Below are 19,191 nucleotides of genomic sequence, written 5' to 3'. Positions count from 1 at the left end.
GAAGGAGGCCATTCGGCCCATCGAGCACGTACCAACAACAATCCCATCCATGCCCTAACCCCGTAACACCACATATTTACCCTGCTAATCCCCCTGACATTTAGGGTCAATTTAGCATGGCCAAATCAACCTAACCCGCACATCTTTGGACTGTGGAAGGAAACCGGAGCACCCGGAGGAAACTCACGCAGACACAGGGAGAATGTGCAAACTCCACAGAGACAGTTACCAGAGGCTGGAATTGAACCCAGGTCCCTGGCGCTGTGAGGCAGCAGTGCTAACCACTGTGCCACCATGCCATCCTACAAGTTATAAGGGTGCCCAGGATTTGATCAACTGGTTAAGTACACCCGCCAGCTGAGAAAACACAATTTCCCCAAAATGTGATTCCACCCGTGTGTGGAAGACATCAAATGAACTGGTATTTGAACCATTAATTGAAAGAAATAGCCTCTTTTCGAAAATGAAAACAAGTGTACAGTATTTCACAAGCAAGGAGATTGCTTAGTGATTAATGCCTCATCATCAACTTCTCAAGGGCAATCAGGGATGGGCATGGCCTTGCCAGTAACACTGGCCATGAAAGAATATTAAAAAAATACAATCACTGCATCTTCTCCATAACATTAACACTAGTTCACTGCAAATTCTGCACAAACTATTACTTTAATTTACAAGAGTTATTAGAATTCTACAAGTTATAACGCAATAGAAAATCACAAGGGGCAGTGTATCCTGAATAAATTGCTGCTAAATTAACCGTTTATTTAGTACAACTAAAACAGTCTTATAGCTATGGGATTTGGATGCACTATAGAGTCATAGAGGCTTACAGCAGGGAAACAGGCCCTTCGGCCCACCTTGCCCATGCCACCCCCTTTTTTTAAAACCACTAAGCTAGACCCAATTGCCAGCGTTTGGCCCATATCATCCATGTAACTGTCTACATGCTTTTTAAAAGACAAAATTGCACCCGCCTCTACTACTACATCTGGCAGCTTGTTCCTGACATTCAACACCCTCTGTGTGAAAAAGCTCCCCCTCTGAACCCTTTTGTATCTCTCCCCTCTCACCTTAAAGCTATGTCCTCTAGTTTTAGACTTCCCTACTTTTGGGAAAAGATTTTGACTATCTAGTGATCCATGCCCCTCATTATTTTATAGACCTCTACAAGATCACCCCTCAGCCTCCTACGTTCCAGAGAAAAAAGTCCCAGTCTATCCAGCCTCTCCTTATAACTCAAACCATCAAGTCCTGGTAGCATCCTAGTAAATCTTTTCTACACTCTTTCTAGTTTAATAATATCCTTTCTATAATAGGGTGAACAGAACTGTACACAGTATTCCAAGTGTGGCCTTACCAATGTCTTGTACAACTTCAACAAGATGTCCCCACTCCTGTACTCAATGTTCTAATCAATGAAACCAAGCATGCTGAATGCCTTCTTCACCACTCTGTCCACCTGTGATTCCACTTTCAAGGAGCTATGAACCTGTACCCCGAGATCTCTTTGTTCTGTAACTCTCCCCAACGCCCTATCACTAACTGATTAAGTCCTGCCCTGGTTCAATCAACCAAAATGCATCACCTCACATTTATCCAAATTAAACTCCATCTGCCGTTCGTCAGCCCACTGGCCCAATTGATCAAAATACCGTTGCAATCCTCGATAACCTTCTTCACTGTCCATTATGCCACCAATCTTGGTGTCATCTGCAAACTTACTAACCATGCCTCCTAAATTCTCATCCAAATCATTAATGTAAATGACAAATAACAGTGGACCCAGCATCGATCCCTGAGGCACACTGCTGGTCACAGGCCTCCAGTTTGAAAAACAACCCTCTACAACCATCCTATATCTTCTGTCATCCAGCCAATTTTGCATCCATTTGGCTACCTCACCCTGGATCCCATGAGATGCAACAACCTTATGCAACAACCTACCATGCAGTACCTTGTCAAAGGCCTTGCTAAAGTCCAACTGCACTGTTCTCATCGACCTCCTTGGTTACCTCTTCAAAAAACTCAATCAAATTTGAGACATGATTTTCCACTCGCAAAGCCATGCTTTGTGAGCTATGTTTAACTCACATTAGCTATGTTCAGTTAACTGATTCTCTGGGATTCCTGAACCTACAAATAGAATCATAGAATGATAAATAACAGAGGAGGAATTTCAGCTCATTGTGTCTATGTGAGCTCAATAACTATTCAATTAATTTTTAATTAGTCCCACTCCACTGCTCTTCTGCCCAGCCCCCACCCACCCCGATATCCTTGTACATTATTTTTCTTTCAAGTTTTTATCCAATTCTCTTTCGAATGTTATTATTGAATCTGCTTCTCCCATCCCTCATCATTAAAAGTTGCTGCACAATGACGGGCAGGATTCTTCGGTCCCCCGATGGTATGTTTGCTGACGGCTGAGGTGGCTCGCCATTGGCAGGACTGGAAGATCCTATCAACGTCCATGGCATTTTGCATGGCTCGCAGGAGAAGCCAGAAAATCCCACCCAATATTTTTCTGGTTCTTTTACCAATTAACCATGCTGTCTGTTTACTGACTGTTATGCCAATGGAAACAGACTCTCCTCATTTACTTTATCAAAACCACACATGATTTTCAACACCTTTATCAAGTCTGCTCTTAACTTTCTGCACAAAAAATTATTTTTAATTCTTTTGTCGAATGGGGATGTCACTGGCACGGCCAATATTTGTTGCCCACCCCTAACTACCCTTGGACTGAGTGGCTTTCCCAGCTATTTGCTGTGGTTTGCAGTCACATATAGGCCAGACCAGGTAAGGATGGCTGACTTCCTTCCCTAAAGGATATTAATGAACCAGATGGGCTTTTATGACATTACTGAGACTAGCTTTATATTACATTATTTATTAACTGAATTCAAATTCCATCAGCTGATGCGATGGGATTTGAACCTATGTTCCCGGAGCATTAGCCCGGGCCTCTGGATCACTAGTCCAGCAACATTACCACTACTCCATCATCTTCTAAACATGAAATGTGGCGCCCAGAATTGAATGCAATATTCCCATTGGGGCCTGACTAGTGTGTTATAAAGTTCAGCATAACTTCCTTGCTTTTGCACTCCATTCCTTTATTAATAAAGCCAAGGATCTTATGTTTTTAAACAATCTTCATTACTTGTTTTTCTAATTTCAAACATTTGTGTACATACACCTCCCACATTCCCGCATCACCCCCCCTTATTCCCACGTCCCCTTTAAAATGGTTCCATTTAGTTCACTTTGCCTCTCCTCCTCTGCTCATTCTTCCCACCAAAATGCATTGTTTCATGCTTCTTTGCGTCAAATTCCACCTGCCATAATTTTCATATCATTAACAAACTTTGAAATTTGCCCTATATATTTAAGTCCAGGTCATTGATGTACAAAAAAAGAGTTGTGGTCCAAGTACCAACCCTTAAATACGTCACACATACTTCCAGTTCCTGCTGCTGTAACAGATTTCTCCTTCCTTAACTTTATTTCTCTCAATTATGTAGAGCTCCTTACCCCCCTTAGACCAGCTTTTCTTCTAAGCATTTAGAATCCATGTCTAGCTTCATGTAACTACCACTTCCTGATTCATCTCCAATCCCATTTTGAACTTAGTGATAAACTGCACCGTGAAACTTTCCCATCTTGGATTCCTCAGGTCAAAACAATAAACTGCCCTGGGGGAGATGCTGAATGGAAAGATGCTGCCCCTCCCCTTGGGCAAAAAGGGAGGGAATGATAACTGAGGGAGGGTCACACAAATTCAACCTTTACCATTCTCTTATATCACCAAGAAGCCAGTTCAAGAGCAGCCCAAGGGTCAGTACTAGATCAGAAGCTAAAAGCAAATTACTGTGGATGCTGGAATCGGAAACAAAAACAGAAAATGCTGGAAAATCTCAGCAGGTCCGATAGCATCTGTGGAAAGAGAATAGAGCTATTGTTTCGAGTCTGGAGAGACCCTTCGCCAGAGCTTTGATCAGATGCTGTGCTCTCAATCAGCACCAGGAAAAGTGATAAGATACTAAAAAATTAAAAACACGTTGCAATCGAAAACACAATGCAAGCCAAAATATAGGCCCATTTTGCCCAAAACATTTTGACTAAATCCTTACCCTGATGTAAGCCAACAGAAAGTCAAAAATGCGATATGATCTCACAGACTGGAAACTTAGAAATTAGATTTTCAAAAAGAAATTCAGCAATAGAACCAAATTTATTTTAGTGCCTCATAATTGTATGTACCATACAATTCCCACCACGTTTAGCAGTAACCAATTACTGTAAATAAATTCCACAACGTGTAACATCTCATGCCAAGAACAGCTGCAGTCACTGCGCTGTAATAAATGTAAAAGCTGCCAATGCTGAGCTATAGACCAGAAAGGTTCCAAGTTCAAACCCCAATGTAGGCCCGTGTTGGCTCAGCTCAATTTCAGCAGCACTTTAAAGGTGATCTCAGAGTTCAGGTTGGGAAGGGATGTAAAGGAACTTCTGAATGCTGATTGCTATCCAAAGACTCCCACAGAGAGGTGCATGTGTAGATGGTGAAGAACAGGATTATATTTGGATAAGCCCCCCCACCCCCAACCTACAGCCAATCATTGTCTAGTTAGACTCAGGAAGAAGAAATGCATTTGGGTAATGTACTGGAGGGCGATCAGCACCTGAAGTATCCCAGCACCATCCCTCAGCTTCAGGAGAGGGAGAGGAAAACAGACAGAACATTAGCAAAGAAAACTCAGTTCAACATGTCCAACCTACGCAGTGCAAGCAACAAATCAAATGGAAAGTTGAACTATATAAACCAAACAGCCATAAGAAATCATGATGAAACTTTATAGTGTTGTGATCAGATCTTGATTCCTATGTCCAATTCTAGTCACTGATACACAAAGGAAACATTCAAGTGTTAGAGGCAGAGCATGAAGAGCTAGAAGACTGATCCCCAAAGTGGTGTGTTGTGAGGAAAGATGGAGGTGTTTTGACAGGTAATCTTATGAAAGATAGTAAACAGTATGGAAACAGTAAATGCAGCAAACTATTTTAAATAATATCTTGAGGTTAGCACAAAGGGATACTTCTTCAAACTAAGAAAAGCCAAGTAAGACTAAGGGTGGGATTTTCCGGCCCCACTGCTGCTGGCCAAAGGTGGGACTTTCAATCCCCACCGATGTTAGCGGCCATTTGCATGGTTCGCCCATCCCGTCACTGGGGAGCCCACCATGTGGGGTCACCTTCGACAGGACCGAAAGATCCCTCTGGCAGGAATGGTGGGAAAATCTCACCCTGACTTCAGGAATCTCTTCACAGAGACTGGTCAATACATGGAATAGTTGCCAGGTTAAATAATGGAGGGAAAGCATCTGGAATCATTTGAGAACCAGCTGGATGTAACAGGAGAGTATTTTAGGACTGTTCTGGATGGGTGATTATAACATACGCCAAATAGATTTCCTCAGCCATGATTATCTAGTGATCTCATGAAGCATGCAGAGGAAATAATGTCAAACGCTTTCTAACAATACTAAATCACGAAAGTTGGAAAACCCAAAGTTTGTGGGTGACATTTAGGGAAGCAGGCTGCCATATAATACAACATGGATAAAAGTTGTAGTTGTGTATTTTTAAGACAGAGAATGGAAATACATCCTGTGATATTCCCAATCAAGGCAGAGGGGCAGAGGGAACAAAAATTGCAGCGCTATGGAAAAAGGATGGAGTGTGGGTCCAGCTGGGTTCTTCTTGCAGAGAGCTGACATGGATACGATGGACCAAAAGGCCTCCTTCTACGTTGTAATCATTTAATGATTCCCTGATCAAATGCATGAATCAATAAAAACAAGATTGCAGGTGCATAAAAAAGAAGAATGGACCCTGGGTTTTATACATCACAGCAATGAACACAAAAGGAAGGAAATGGTCTTCTTTCAATCCTCGATATGAATAATTGTAAAAAGAATGAGAGGCATAAATAGGTGTAAAGTGACCTCCAGAGCAGAAAAGTTGGAAAGGATTCCAAAGAAATGATGAAAAATCTGAAAAGATTTAGGAAGATGAATAGAGATGATTATTTCCAGTGATCGTTGAATTAGTAACAAGGGGCATAACATCAGATTGGAAGCGTTTAAGTGGTCATTACAGCCAAGCTGAATACAATATCCAAGAGTGAATTAAACATTTTGAAAAGAAAAATATTAAAGGGTACAAGTAAAAAGGAGGGAAGTGACATTAGAATAGACAAATCCAATAGGGATTAAACAGTACCACAGGCACTGTACTGAATAGCTTCCATTTGTGGCTCACTTATATTTTCCTCTCTCTTCATCCCCTTTCATTTGCTCCCTTTCTGTGCCCTCCAAACTTCTTTCTTTTTTACCAGTGTCATTTTCCTTTGCTCCACTTTATCCCAATTCTGCCCTTTTCCATTTCCCACTCTATTCCACCTTGTTTATTGTATGTCATCCCTGTTCTTTTCCTTCTGTTTCCCTTTTCCCTTTTAATTTTTCTTTCTTCTTTTCTCTTCAAAGCAGAATACATTGCCAATTGTTATGTTGGCTGTGCAGGTTGCTTCAGATGTGTGGATTTCTCTAATATATATTTATCAGTAATAATCGTGCAGATAGAATCTTTATGGAGACCTCTTTCTTCATTACGGAGATTGTTCTGCACCTGGAACACAATTCGCAAAGCTCCAAAACTCTGATGAGCAGTTTGAGCATAAATATTCAAAGGAAATGTGATTTTCACCAACACCACTGGTGTTGGGTGACAAAGCAAGCATTTAATCCTTGGGAAGTGCACAAAGTGGAGAGGGAGAAATCAAATCTTAGTGACAGAGCAAGCATTTAATCCTGTAATATAACCAACCAAAATGTAAGGCAGTGTAAGAAAGGGAGACACGCATTTACAATGACACTATTCAGAAAAAAATCAGAATTGCTGTGTAACTGTGGGAGTGGCAGTGATATGACAAGGTGATCAACTGTGCACAAAGACTGGGACATTGGTGGGAACATGTAAATGGCTGCTCCAAGCCAAAGATGCCACTTAATAAACTGAACACAAGCCATGCAGCATTGTTCATATGTTCCCAACAAACAAGGCAAAGCAGTAGCTGCTCACCATTGAAGATCCTTTTATTTAAATATAGATTTCCAAAATCTCTCCCACCAACCTGATAGACAATCCCTGGAAACCTCTATAGAAAGTCAAAGTAAGTCACACATTTGGCTGGCTGAAACAGGCACAGGTACATACTCAGGAGAAAAAGGAATGAAAGTGGCTTCAGAGATTCTTGTCAGAGGCATTGATATTCTCCCTTCTGACTAACTTAGTTTCAAACATGTAATATATTCATCTAAAAAGGTTTAGTACACAATATTACATACAAGATGGATCGAGGAGGAGCAAGTCAATCAATCCATTGTGTAATTGTTAAACCATATTGTTAAATCACATTTGGCGAATAGCCCTAGAGAGAGTGCGTATCTATAGGCTATTCACTTATTGGCGAGGTTACAACTGCATTCAATCCTCCCTTCTTCTGACATCCACATACATGCACTCTCTAGTGCTGGTCACTTGGTAGCAAATCAGAAAACAGAAGTCTGGTCAATTTTCCTAGCCTCGAGGTGCTGAGATCAATCCTAGCACCCCAAGTACTGCCTCCATCTGGATCAGCTAACAGATCACATCAGGTCACCTTCTTCCAATACTGATGAGACAAATGTCAATGATGTGTTGAAAGTGGGTCATTACCTCTTTAATGTACTCCTCCTGTTCTTCCTTCAGAGTTAGCTCAATGAAGATCTGCTGCAATTTCTCATTGCAGTAGTTAATGATGAACTGCTCAAAACTGTTGTTCTGAAAGAGAGGAAACAAAAGTTCTGCCATTTGGGCTTTGCATGTGCTACTCATCAACACTCATTCCCTTGCAACTCGACAATTTGCGTAGATGAAACAAACAAACACACACACACAAACACGCACGCACGCACATACGTACGTCCTGGAAACTACTTACCCTGACATTTCATTAAAGCAGTAGAGCCTAACAAATAAAGCAAACTGCAAATGCCATGAAGCAGAATTATACAGGAAAGTAGCTCACAAGAGCTTTTGATCTCCAAGCTTCATTGTAGCAATTTACGGCATTTAAATTATTATTAATTAAATAAATGAATGCCACATGCAGCAAAGCTGCCACTGCAAACAGGTCATACTTACAGAGTTCTGTTGTGAAAAAAAGAAAATTAAAGAACCATCAGAAATTGTACACAACATTTAAATTAATAGACATGAAATAATAACGTACCTGCGGAAACCAAATCAAACATAACACTCCTTATAGAGGCTAAGTACAGAGTACACATTTTCCCAGTTTAAATTTATTTATTAGTGTCACAAGTAGGCTTACATTAATACTGCAATGAAGTTACTGTGAAAATCCCCTAGTCGCCACACTTTGGTGCCTGCTCGGGTACACTGAGGGAGAATTTAGCATGGCTAACACACCTAACCAGCATGTCTTTTGGACTATGTGGGGAAACCCATGCAGACACGGGGAGAATGTGCAAACTCCGCGCAGAAAGTGACCCAAGCTGGGAATTGAACCTGGGTCCCTGGTGCTGTGAGGCAGCAATGCTAACCACTGTGTCACCATGCCGCCACAATTGTTACATAAGGAACATATCTCATGTGGATATAGTCAGGTAGAGGACGATCTTGTATTGTTTAGTACAATCTTCATTGTTACCATCATAACAGCATTGATGTATCATCGATAGCACCGACATGGAAAGAGCTGATTAGCACAATGCTGAACAACAATGACCAGATGTCATTGGTAATGCATTGATTGTCCATTTCCCAAAATAAATTATTTGAGCTCGTTTACAACGTGGGAACCATTTCCTTTCAAGCCAACCGTCCATGTTTGACAGGGATAGTCAGCATTTCAAAGGCACCATCCGCAGACAAAAATCAGGCTTCTCCCCTCTTGAACTCTGCTCCTGTCTCCTTCCATAACCACTGGAGGTGATTGAGTAACTTTGCAGCCTGTAAGCAGGAGTTCTCACAATATCAGCAACTCGTACCCACAGTGTGATTGGTTTCAGTATCAGCAACAAGCCAAGAGCAAAGTTTATGGGTATGGGAGAGAAAAAGGAGAGTTCCATCGTGAACTTGAAGGGAAATGCCAGTGCAAAATTGAAAATACACAGCACTGAAAATTTTAACCGTGGCATAATGGCTTCATTTGGTAATAATCCCTCAACATTGTTATTTTGCATTCACTGATACTCTCTCAGCACTCATCCCTGTTGTTTCAATGCACCCCTGCGGACTGAGAACTTCATGGAAGCACTCAACACACAAGGGGAACCTCAAACTGTATCTTCCAAAACAAGGCCATTCCACCCTTGCCAGTTAATTTGTGAATCCACTTTCCACTGATCCCCATACCTCATCATTCTTTTATTCCCACTTGCTTCTCATCGCCCCCTCTCCCACATCTCTCATATCCACTATATCCAAGTCTCTGTTGAGAAGTGTGTCAATGGAAGAGCTCATTGCAGTGGTTCACTGCTGAATTGATCAGAATGAAGAGACTCCCCCTTCGATTGACACAGCATTTACCGCGCCTTATTCAAGGAATAATTACCATTGTCGCAAAGTGAGCAACCGAGCCTGCGCATTTAACAGAAGAGAATTGAGTATCAAGAGAGAATAGGTTTAAAACATTTGGGGATTTGTCTAGGCCTTTTCTCCACATCACTGCTACCAGCTTCTGAACCTCAGCTCTTCTGCAGCTGGGAGTAAACTTGCTGAGACTGATTAAAGTGTATGGTAAAAATGAGGCTTCAGAGCTACAGCTTTAGTTTATCGCAGCAGCTTAACTTTTAGTTGCAACCAACTAAACTAAAATCCGTCTGTCAGGAGCTGGTTCAATAGCACAAGCAGTTGAGTATTTTTAATGAAGTTTGTCAATAAGGTGCTCTTTTGCACTCCTAAAATTTTTGAAATGTTCAATAAACTGTTAACTTTTTTAAAAAATCCCATTTTGATAAATAGAAGCAATCGGTGAGCAGAGTTTACTGCTGACATTCTCCACAGTCAGCAAGCAGTACTACAGCTCATTCGTGCTGATGCAGACTCCCTGCCTCCATTCGCCCTATACATATTCCATTCACTTAATATGCAACAGTTGGGCCACACACATTCAGCCAAAGATGCTGCTATTTTCCCACATCATTTCTGAAGATTATTAACTCAAAACTTGGAGAGGATTTTTTTCAATTGGGAGAATGAAGCCAGTATGTTTGTTATTCATCTCAACAAAGATTCTATTATATCTCTTGCGTGTACTCCAACATATGATGGAATTCTATTAAAATAGTCAAACAGCAACTAAAGTAATTCTTAAACAAAAACACGCCATTGCAAGCTGGAAATATGAGTAATGGCTAACTGATGAGACTGGAGAACAAATTATATTTTAAGCAAAGACAGTGCAGTTTTAGAAAAAACGTTGCCACTATATATTAAAATTCAAGTCACATAGACATCACAAGGTGACCGTCTTAGCTGTAGGGTATAGATTTTAAAAAACTGTTACCTGAAATGTGCATTCCAAGCCCACATTAACATTTCCATTCAAATAGGCAATAGATTTAGCTCATTTGAAGGGGAAAGTTAACTCATTGAATTGCTGAAAGTTTCAGTTGCTGCCCAATAAAACTTGCTGACGAACCACAGGCATGGCTTTGGCACCACACGCAGCAATGTTCGTGGAAAATGGTGGTAAATGTACTTCACATGCATGAATTTGCTTCACATCTGACAACATCCAGTAACCACAAAAGTAAAGCACCCACAAGAGTCAAACAACAATCTTGCACTCTGCTCTTCGTTTTCCCATTTTATCAACAAACACACAAAGAGATTAAAGTACACGAACACCATGCTGTGTCAATTTGAGTATTGAGACCATATCCCCAAGGACAATGTCTACTCATTTTAACTCAAAAATAGAAACTCAATTTATCACAGATAGCATGTGTCCTGAACAGTTTTCAACAGTGTGGTTACATTGCTCTGTGCATTCAACAGTAACTTTCAATCAGAACACCACCACCTAGAAGTTCCCCTCCAAGTCACTCACCATCCTGATATATCATCATTCCTTCATTGAAACTGGGCCAAAATCCTGGAACTCCCTCCCTCACCAAACCATGGGTGTATCTACACCTCAGGGACTGCAGCAGTTCAAGGTGGCGGCTCACCACCTCAAGGGATGGGCAATAAATGCTGGTCTGGCCTGCGATGCCTACATTTCGTAAATGAATTGTAAATGAAATGAGCTTTGACAAAGGGTCACCAGGACTCGAAATGTCAACTCTTTTCTCTCCTTACTGATGCTGCCAGACCTGCTGAGATTTTCCAGCAATTTCTCTTTTGCTTTCAGATACTAGCATCCGCAGTAATTTGCTTTTATCTAATTGTTAGACCTTGTTTTTATATTATAAAGATGTTGGTTAGGGGCTGCTTAGATACAGGGATGTTAAGATCAACTCTTCCCACCACCAACACCTCCCCACTCCCCAATAACTATTGTTACAATAAGAAATACTGCGTTCCAAAAGCAAAAGCTCAAATCTGGAATTGTAATCACTGGTGGCAGAAGATTACAGTAAGAAGTTTAATAACACCAGGTTAAAGTCCAACAGGTTTATTTGGTAGCAAAAGCCACACAAGCTTTCGGAGCTGCAAGCCCCTTCTTCAGGTGAGTGGGAATTTTGTTCACAAACAGAGCATATAAAGACACAAACTCAATTTACATGAATAATGGTTGGAATGCGAATACTTAAAACTAATCAAGTCTTTAAGAAACAAAACAACGTGAGTGGAGAGAGCATCAAGACAGGCTAAAAAGATGTGTATTGTCTCCAGACAAGGCAGCTGTCTTGTCTGGAGACAATACACATCTTTTTAGCCTGTCTTGATGCTCTCTCCACTCACGTTGTTTTGTTTCTTAAAGACTTGATTAGTTTTAAGTATTCGCATTCCAACCATTATTCATGTAAATTGAGTTTGTGTCTTTATATGCTCTGTTTGTGAACAAAATTCCCACTCACCTGAAGAAGGGGCTTGCAGCTCCGAAAGCTTGTGTGGCTTTTGCTACCAAATAAACCTGTTGGACTTTAACCTGGCGTTGTTAAACTTCTTACTGTGTTTACCCCAGTCCAACGCCGGCATCTCCACATCATGGCAGAAGATTAGGCAAAGTTTATTGAAGCTTGCAGTATGATTCAATTAATTTTAACATAACATAGGATATTTCCCTGTTGGAACAGATGTAGGCCATTCAGCACCTCAATCAAGCCTGTTCTATTCAATCAGATTATGACGGATTTGTATCTTAATTCTATTTACTTGCCTTGGCTCCTTATTCCTCAGTAACCTTACCAAAGAATTTGGAATTTTCAATTGACCTAATTGACCTAAACACAATAGCATTTTGCGGGGAGAAAGTTTCAGATTTCCACTATCATCACTGAAAGATCTATCTCCAATTCTCCCCACCTCCAGGTTCTGGACACCCCTCCAGAGAAAATAGTTTTTTTCCCATCTCCCCTAAACACCTCACTCCTTAATTTCCTACATTCGTGCCCTGTCCTCAATTTAACACCTTTCATGTACTGCTTGGCTTTGTAACTACGCACACATAAAATACATGAATTAGTGTTTGTTAATTAATAAGTTATGAGGGGTGGTTCTTCCAGCAAGTCCTGTGGGGCCTGGTGCTCAGATGGACATTTGCCAAACATTACTCACTGCTAGGCACACTGAATCACATTATTGTCCTCAATATTGTCGTCAGTACATGCACTCAGCCCTGGAACACCTAGATAACAAAGGCACCTATGTCAGACTCCTATTTATTGACTACAGCTCAGCCTTCAACACCATTATTCCTATGAAACTCATCTCCAAACTCCATGGCCTGGGGCTCGGCTCCTCCCTCTGCAACTGGATCCTGAACTTCCTAACTCACAGACCACAATCAGTGAGGATAGGCAACAACACCACCTTCACAATCATCCTCAACACTGGTGCTTTACAACGCTGTGGCCTCAGCCCCCTACTATACACTCCTTATACATCTATGACTGTGTGGCCATGTTCCCCTCCAATTCGATTTTCAGGTTTGCTGATGACATCACTGTTGTGGGTCGGATCTTAAACAATGGCGAGACAGTACAGGAAAGAGACAAGAGAATCTGGTGAATTGGTGTGACGACAATAATCTCTCCCTCAATGTCAACAAAACGAAGGATTAGTCATTAACTTCAGGAAGCGTAGTGGAAGACTTGCCCCTGTCTACATCAACGGGGACAAAGTTTTTAGGTGTCCAGATCACCAACAACCTGACCTGGTCCCCCCCATGCCGACACTATAGTTAAGAAAATGCCTCTACTTTCTCAGAAGACGAAGGTAATTTGACATGTCAGCTACGACTCTCACCAACTTTTAGAGATGCACCATAGAAAGCATTATTTCTGGTTGTATCACAGCTTGGTATGGTTCCTGCTCTGCCCAAGACCGCAAGAAAATACAAAGGGCCGTGAACAAAGCCCAGTCCATCACTCAAACTAGCCTCCCATCCATTGACACTGTCTACACTTCCCGCTGCCTCGGAAAAGCAGCCAGCATAATTAAGGACCCCACACACCTGGACATACTCTCTTTCACCTTCTTCCTTCGGGAAAAAGATACAAAAGTCTGCACCTTCGGTCCATCCGCAAGCAGGACCCAGACCTTCCTGTCGCTTGTCACTTCAACACACCACCCTGCTCTCCTGTCTTCATTTTCGTCCTTGGCCTTTTGCGATGTTCTAGTGAACCCCAATGCAAACTGGAGGAACAATACCTCATCTTCTGATTGGGCACTTTATAGCCTTCTGGACTGAACATTGAGTTCAACCATTTCAGAGCATGAACTCTCTCCTCCACTTTCACCCCTTTTCCTTTTATTTTATTTCATTTAGTTTGATCTCATTCATCCATTTTATCATCCTTCTTTCGCATCTCCATTTTTCCATTTTCCGTTCCAGCTCTCCTTCTTGCCCTCCCGCCCCCACTTCAGGGCACCTGCTACATTCCTGAGGAGGTCCCTTAACAATCTGTACCTCTGTTTTGCCATTCACATATTCTGATCACCTAATGGACACTTTTAGCACCTTTTCAGCCTTCTGCATCCTCATTTACATTCCCTTTGTCGCATTCCACCCCCACCCCACTCGCATGGTATAAACCTCTGCTGATTCTCTTTGCTCTCAGCTCTGACCAAGGGTAATCTAGACTCAAAACGTTGGCTCTACTCTCTCTGTAAGAAGTCTCACAACACCAGGTTAAAGTCCAATAGGTTTATTGGGTAGCACAAGTCTACCAAATAAACCTGTTGGACTTTAACCTGGTGTTGTGAGACTTCTTACTGTGTTTATCCCAGTCCAACGCCAGCATCTCCACATCATGTCTATTCTCTCCCCACAGATGCTGTCAGACTTGCTGAGATTTTCCAGCATTTTCTGTTCTTGTTATTGAATTTAAAGTTTATAAACATCTGCACACCAATTAAGATGAGCAAACAACCTTGTCAGAGCCTCTACTGTACAATTAACTAGTCACTCGATGGTGACTATTAATCGGTCAAACTAATTCCAAGTACTTTCAGTAGGACTTATCTCAAATGTGTACGTTAGCTGTAAATGGTCTGGGCATCCTCTGGTACTGAAATTTAACACCACAATATAGTATTGCATTGAGTTGAAGTTTTCAATGATTAATCCTCTCAATTCAGGATCAGGATCAAGTTAAACATTGCCTACAAAACTAAGGAACAGTTTCAAAATCTAATAACAAATGCCATAAATTTTAAAACTTACTTCAAAAATTTCAAAACCATAGATGTCTAATACTCCCATCACCTTCTTCCTCACTTTGGTTTGTGCCTGTTGAAAAGGACATCAAGTTAGAAAAATAAATTACTTATTTTAAAATATACCATCCCAAAATAACCTGCTAAGCGAACTAGTAAATGTTTTCCACCCATATACAAAGCAGATTTGAAACTATTTTCCTCCCATCCTAATCATGTCTGCTAATCTCATGTCAAACATTGGCTGGAATGAGTCTCCTGTCCGTCCCTGACATTAATCAAAGATTCATTCTTGCAACAGCAATGTTATACACACACAGGATAAATCTTAGTTTAATTGAAGCTTAACTAGGTTTAACCGTTCTGCACGAGTCACATTGGACTCAAAACATTAACTCTGTTTCTCTCTTCAGAGAGGCTGCCGGACAGACCAGCTGAGTTTTGCCAGCATTTCCTGTTTTTATTTCAGATTTCCAGCACCTGCAGAATTATACTTTTATCTTTATTTTAACTGTCATTTTTCCCACCCACAGCCTTTGCTGATCTTCACAATTTGCTCCTTTCAGCCTACCAGCTGGCATGACAGATCTGTAGAACAGTGTTTCTCAAAGTGGACTCTGCAGAAACAATTTGGGGTTCCCCAGTTGTCAAAGGCCTGGATTTGTACCGTAATGGAGAGCCCTTTCATTGTGATTAAAATCCCAGATATGGCCAAAAATCCTAAGTCCTGCTCCTGAGCCCAACACTTCCCCTCTTCGTGGGAGTGGGATTGTTGAGCTAAGGTTTACACATGAGCCATTCACAAAGGCAACTGCCATTTAAAACACCAGCTGCCTTCACTGAAATGTGATTTTGGAAGAACAGGAGTGTGGAATCTGGAGTGTGCAAATTAGAACAAGAAAAAAGAGGTCTAAATTTGGTGTATGGATTTAAATGATCAGGGTACCCATTGAGAGAGGTAACGTACTCCTTTTGATAGGGTTCCAGGGCACCATTGGGAGAGGTAAGACATCCTTTATGGGAGTTAAGGCACCCTTTGGGATTGTTAGTGGACATAATTAAGCACTTTTTATGCTCAAAATCATTGGAACTGTCAAGCTAGCAAAGAACTGTCTGGCTGTCAAGGAACTATCCAGCTGTCAAACCCATTCAGGAGGTATCAAAATTATCAAAGCCATCCCAGAGGTGCCGGAGCTCCCTAGGAAGCGCCAGAGCGGTCAAGGATCTGACCAAATATCCTAGTTGAGTTGCTAGGAAGAGGCAAAAGCAAAGGCTGATGGGTGTGGGAAAGCACTAAGTTGGGATATGGTGTATGTGGTCCACGGGGATGGGTTGGGGCCCTTGGGTTGGCATAGGTGCCATGGAGATTTATTGGGGGGCATGGGTCAGCATAGGTCAGGTTGGATGGGGCATAGGGAATGTGTGGGAGGTGAGGACTGAAGTAATGTTTATGCTTCATTATCTTTCTATTCATTTAATCACAATGCCAGCCTTTTGCCCAGCCCGCCACTGCACCCAGCAGCCTGTGCAGTCGTTCCTGGGTCACCCATCCCGCCTCCTGTTTCAACACACCCAGCGACTGAAAACCTGCCCCGCGGAATGACATTTTTAAAGGTTGGGTTCACTGAGCCAGAAAAAAAAATTCACTGAACTCAGCGAATCTGACTCGGGGTACGCAAATGAGCAGCAGCTGCTGCTGGGCTTCGAGTGAGTGGACGCGGGCCATTGTGTGTGCAGTGCAGAGGAAGCAAAGCGTCCTGCCTCAGAGGGGAGCCACTGAGGGCAGCACACAGATCACCAGGCGGACTGGCACTATCAAGGCTGGCGTGCACACCAGGTAAGTTCAGCCTTGTTCAAGAGAAGGCATTTAAAAAAATAACTACAACTTAAATTCAACTGCTCTAGAGGACCACGATAGAGAAATGGTGAAAGCTTTTTATAGGAGCAGCATAACTTAATAACTAAATCTCTTTAACACAACAACATGGAGGGAATAAATTAACATTTTTGTCTGTCTTGATTAGTAAGAGGTTACACACAGAAGAATGGACAATGCATCTCATTTGTGAAGCAAACAATTTCACACATGGCTTGTAGCTATGAGTTTGAGTAAAAAGATATCCCCCATTCCTTCAATAACCCACCACTCAGCTTATTACTAAAGATGGATTTTACAGGAGACTAAAGTGACACCCAGACCTGGGAAGCATTTCAGCTGATTAGGTTTGCAGCCAAAAAAAATAATCCATAAATATAAAGTTACTGAGTGTAGGACCTTTCCATCATCTAAAAGTTCCTTCATGAGAATATTTAATCAATAAAAAAATCTCACAAAGCTATTCATTTCCAATGGCCATTTGGTTGTTTAAATTCTCGGCTAGCAATATGCAAAGTACAGTACCTTGATGCTCTCATTGATTCTGTTCACAAGCCAAGTGAATAAGCGATTATAAAGGTTTTTTGCCAAGGCATCACGTGCATAATAAGCCTGAAAACAAGGAAAGACAAACCATCATTGGAAAAGTGATATCTTGGTATAAAGGTGGACACTTTTACTTTTCTAAACTTTGACTTAAGTTGTGCTTCATTTCAAGTTTCAGCAGAACCAGAAGACATTGGACGGGATTTTCTGGCCCTTCCCACCGGCAAGTTCTTCTGGTCCCACCGAAGACGACCCCAGCACTGTGGCTTCCCTGCCAGTGGGACTGGCGAGCCATGCAAAATGTCGTAGACTTCAGCAGGACTGGAAAATTCCACCGGCAGCCAATGGAGAACCATCTCCACCACAGGAAAACCCACCACTGTCGGCACGGGGGGAAAAATTCCAGGCATTGTTCTCATCTCTATTCATATCAATCATCATTTCCATTAATTTCCTAAGCAGTATGTATGCAAGCAGTGTCAGGCAAGAGCAGGAGGCACCGTGGGAAAGATTGAAGATGCAATGTTCCAGTCCACCTCCCCACCCCTAAGGCGGGTTTCCTGCGTTGAAGGCAGCTTGCTTCTGGAATATTCCCGCCCTGCCAAATTCTAGGCTGTTTTGCATGGCTTGCCCTTTCCACAATGCAGGGGTCATCTACAATGGAACCGGAAGATTCTGCTGGCAGGAAGGGCTGGAAAATCCTGTCTTGAGAATTTCAAAGCCAAAGTTGGATTCCGAAGATTGGCACTGAATCCCTTATCTCTTCCTGATTGTCATGAATATTCTAACTGAGCAAGCGCAACAGTAAATGCCATGGTCAATGATGTTTGCAGATGTGGTGGGATGAGGAGAACATGATTGAGTAGTTGGCGAACAGGAGAAAAGCACTGGAAGACAAAGGTAAGAAGATCAGTCGAACAAAGACCCAATTCAGAAGCTGTCATTTTGAGCCAAGGGAAGAGGGATCAGAGTGAAGGTGTAAAGATTTGAGTGAGGACTTGGAGAAAGCGAATAGCTTCAAGTACCTCGGGTCAGTGGTGGCAGAAGATGGAAGGACAAAATGGGAAAATCAACTAACAGATTAGCTCTGGGTGGAGTAATTGGAAGCAGTACAATGGAGCGTTATGTGACAGAATAGTATAGCTCAAACTGAAAGGAAAAATCTACAAGACAGTTGAGAGACCAGCCTTGTTATATAGTGCAGAGGCTGAGGCAACATCAAAAAAGAGTGGAACAGCAACTGGACATCAATGAAATGTAGATGAGGAAATGAATATGAAGAGTAACTGAAAAGGGCAAAATCAGAACTAGCACATCAGGGGGTCAGTGAAGATTGAGGAAGCATCAATGAAAGTAGCCAAGAAGAGATTGAAATTGTTTTTTTATTCATTTATGGAATGTTGGCGTCGATGGCTGGGCCAGTATTTTTTGCTCATCTTTAACAGCCCTCTACTTCAGAGGGCATTTGAAAGTTAACAAAACCTGAAGTCACATGTAGGACAGACCAGGTAAGGATGGCAGATTTCCTTCCCTCAAAGGACATTAGTGAACCAGATGGGTTTTTACAATAAAGATTAGACTTTTAATTACAAATTTTCTTTTCACCATCTGCCATCGTGGGATTCAAACTTGGGTCCCTGGAGCATCACCCAGATTTTTATTGAATTCAAATTTTATCATCTGCTGTGGTGGGATCTGAAATCAGGAACCCAGATTTTGCCCTGGGTCCCTGGGTTACTAATCTCGTGACAATAACACTACGCCACCATCTTCCCTTGGTTGGCTGTTGTGGAAGGAAAGAGAAG

The 19,191-nt window shown here is 41.8% G+C and overlaps 1 protein-coding gene across 3 annotated transcripts in view; it reads right to left on the bottom strand.

The window, feature by feature from the left end:
- Nucleotides 1-19,191, bottom strand: part of myo1b (myosin IB) — a 294,758-nt gene that overhangs the window by 63,266 nt on the left and 212,301 nt on the right. For all 3 annotated transcript variants that reach the window (XM_078228616.1, XM_078228617.1, XM_078228615.1), the window contains exons 12-14: nucleotides 17,366-17,452; nucleotides 14,972-15,037; nucleotides 7,786-7,890 (exon numbers count right to left, since the gene is read on the bottom strand). In XM_078228616.1, the coding sequence (XP_078084742.1) occupies nucleotides 7,786-7,890; nucleotides 14,972-15,037; nucleotides 17,366-17,452 (258 nt within the window). The remainder of the gene's footprint in view (nucleotides 1-7,785; nucleotides 7,891-14,971; nucleotides 15,038-17,365; nucleotides 17,453-19,191) is intronic.

The sequence above is a fragment of the Mustelus asterias genome, chromosome 14 (genome assembly GCF_964213995.1).
Source record: "Mustelus asterias chromosome 14, sMusAst1.hap1.1, whole genome shotgun sequence".
Lineage (NCBI taxonomy): Eukaryota > Metazoa > Chordata > Chondrichthyes > Carcharhiniformes > Triakidae > Mustelus > Mustelus asterias.
Note: the sequence above shows the minus strand (reverse complement) of the source record. Positions and strands in the feature narration are given on the sequence as shown.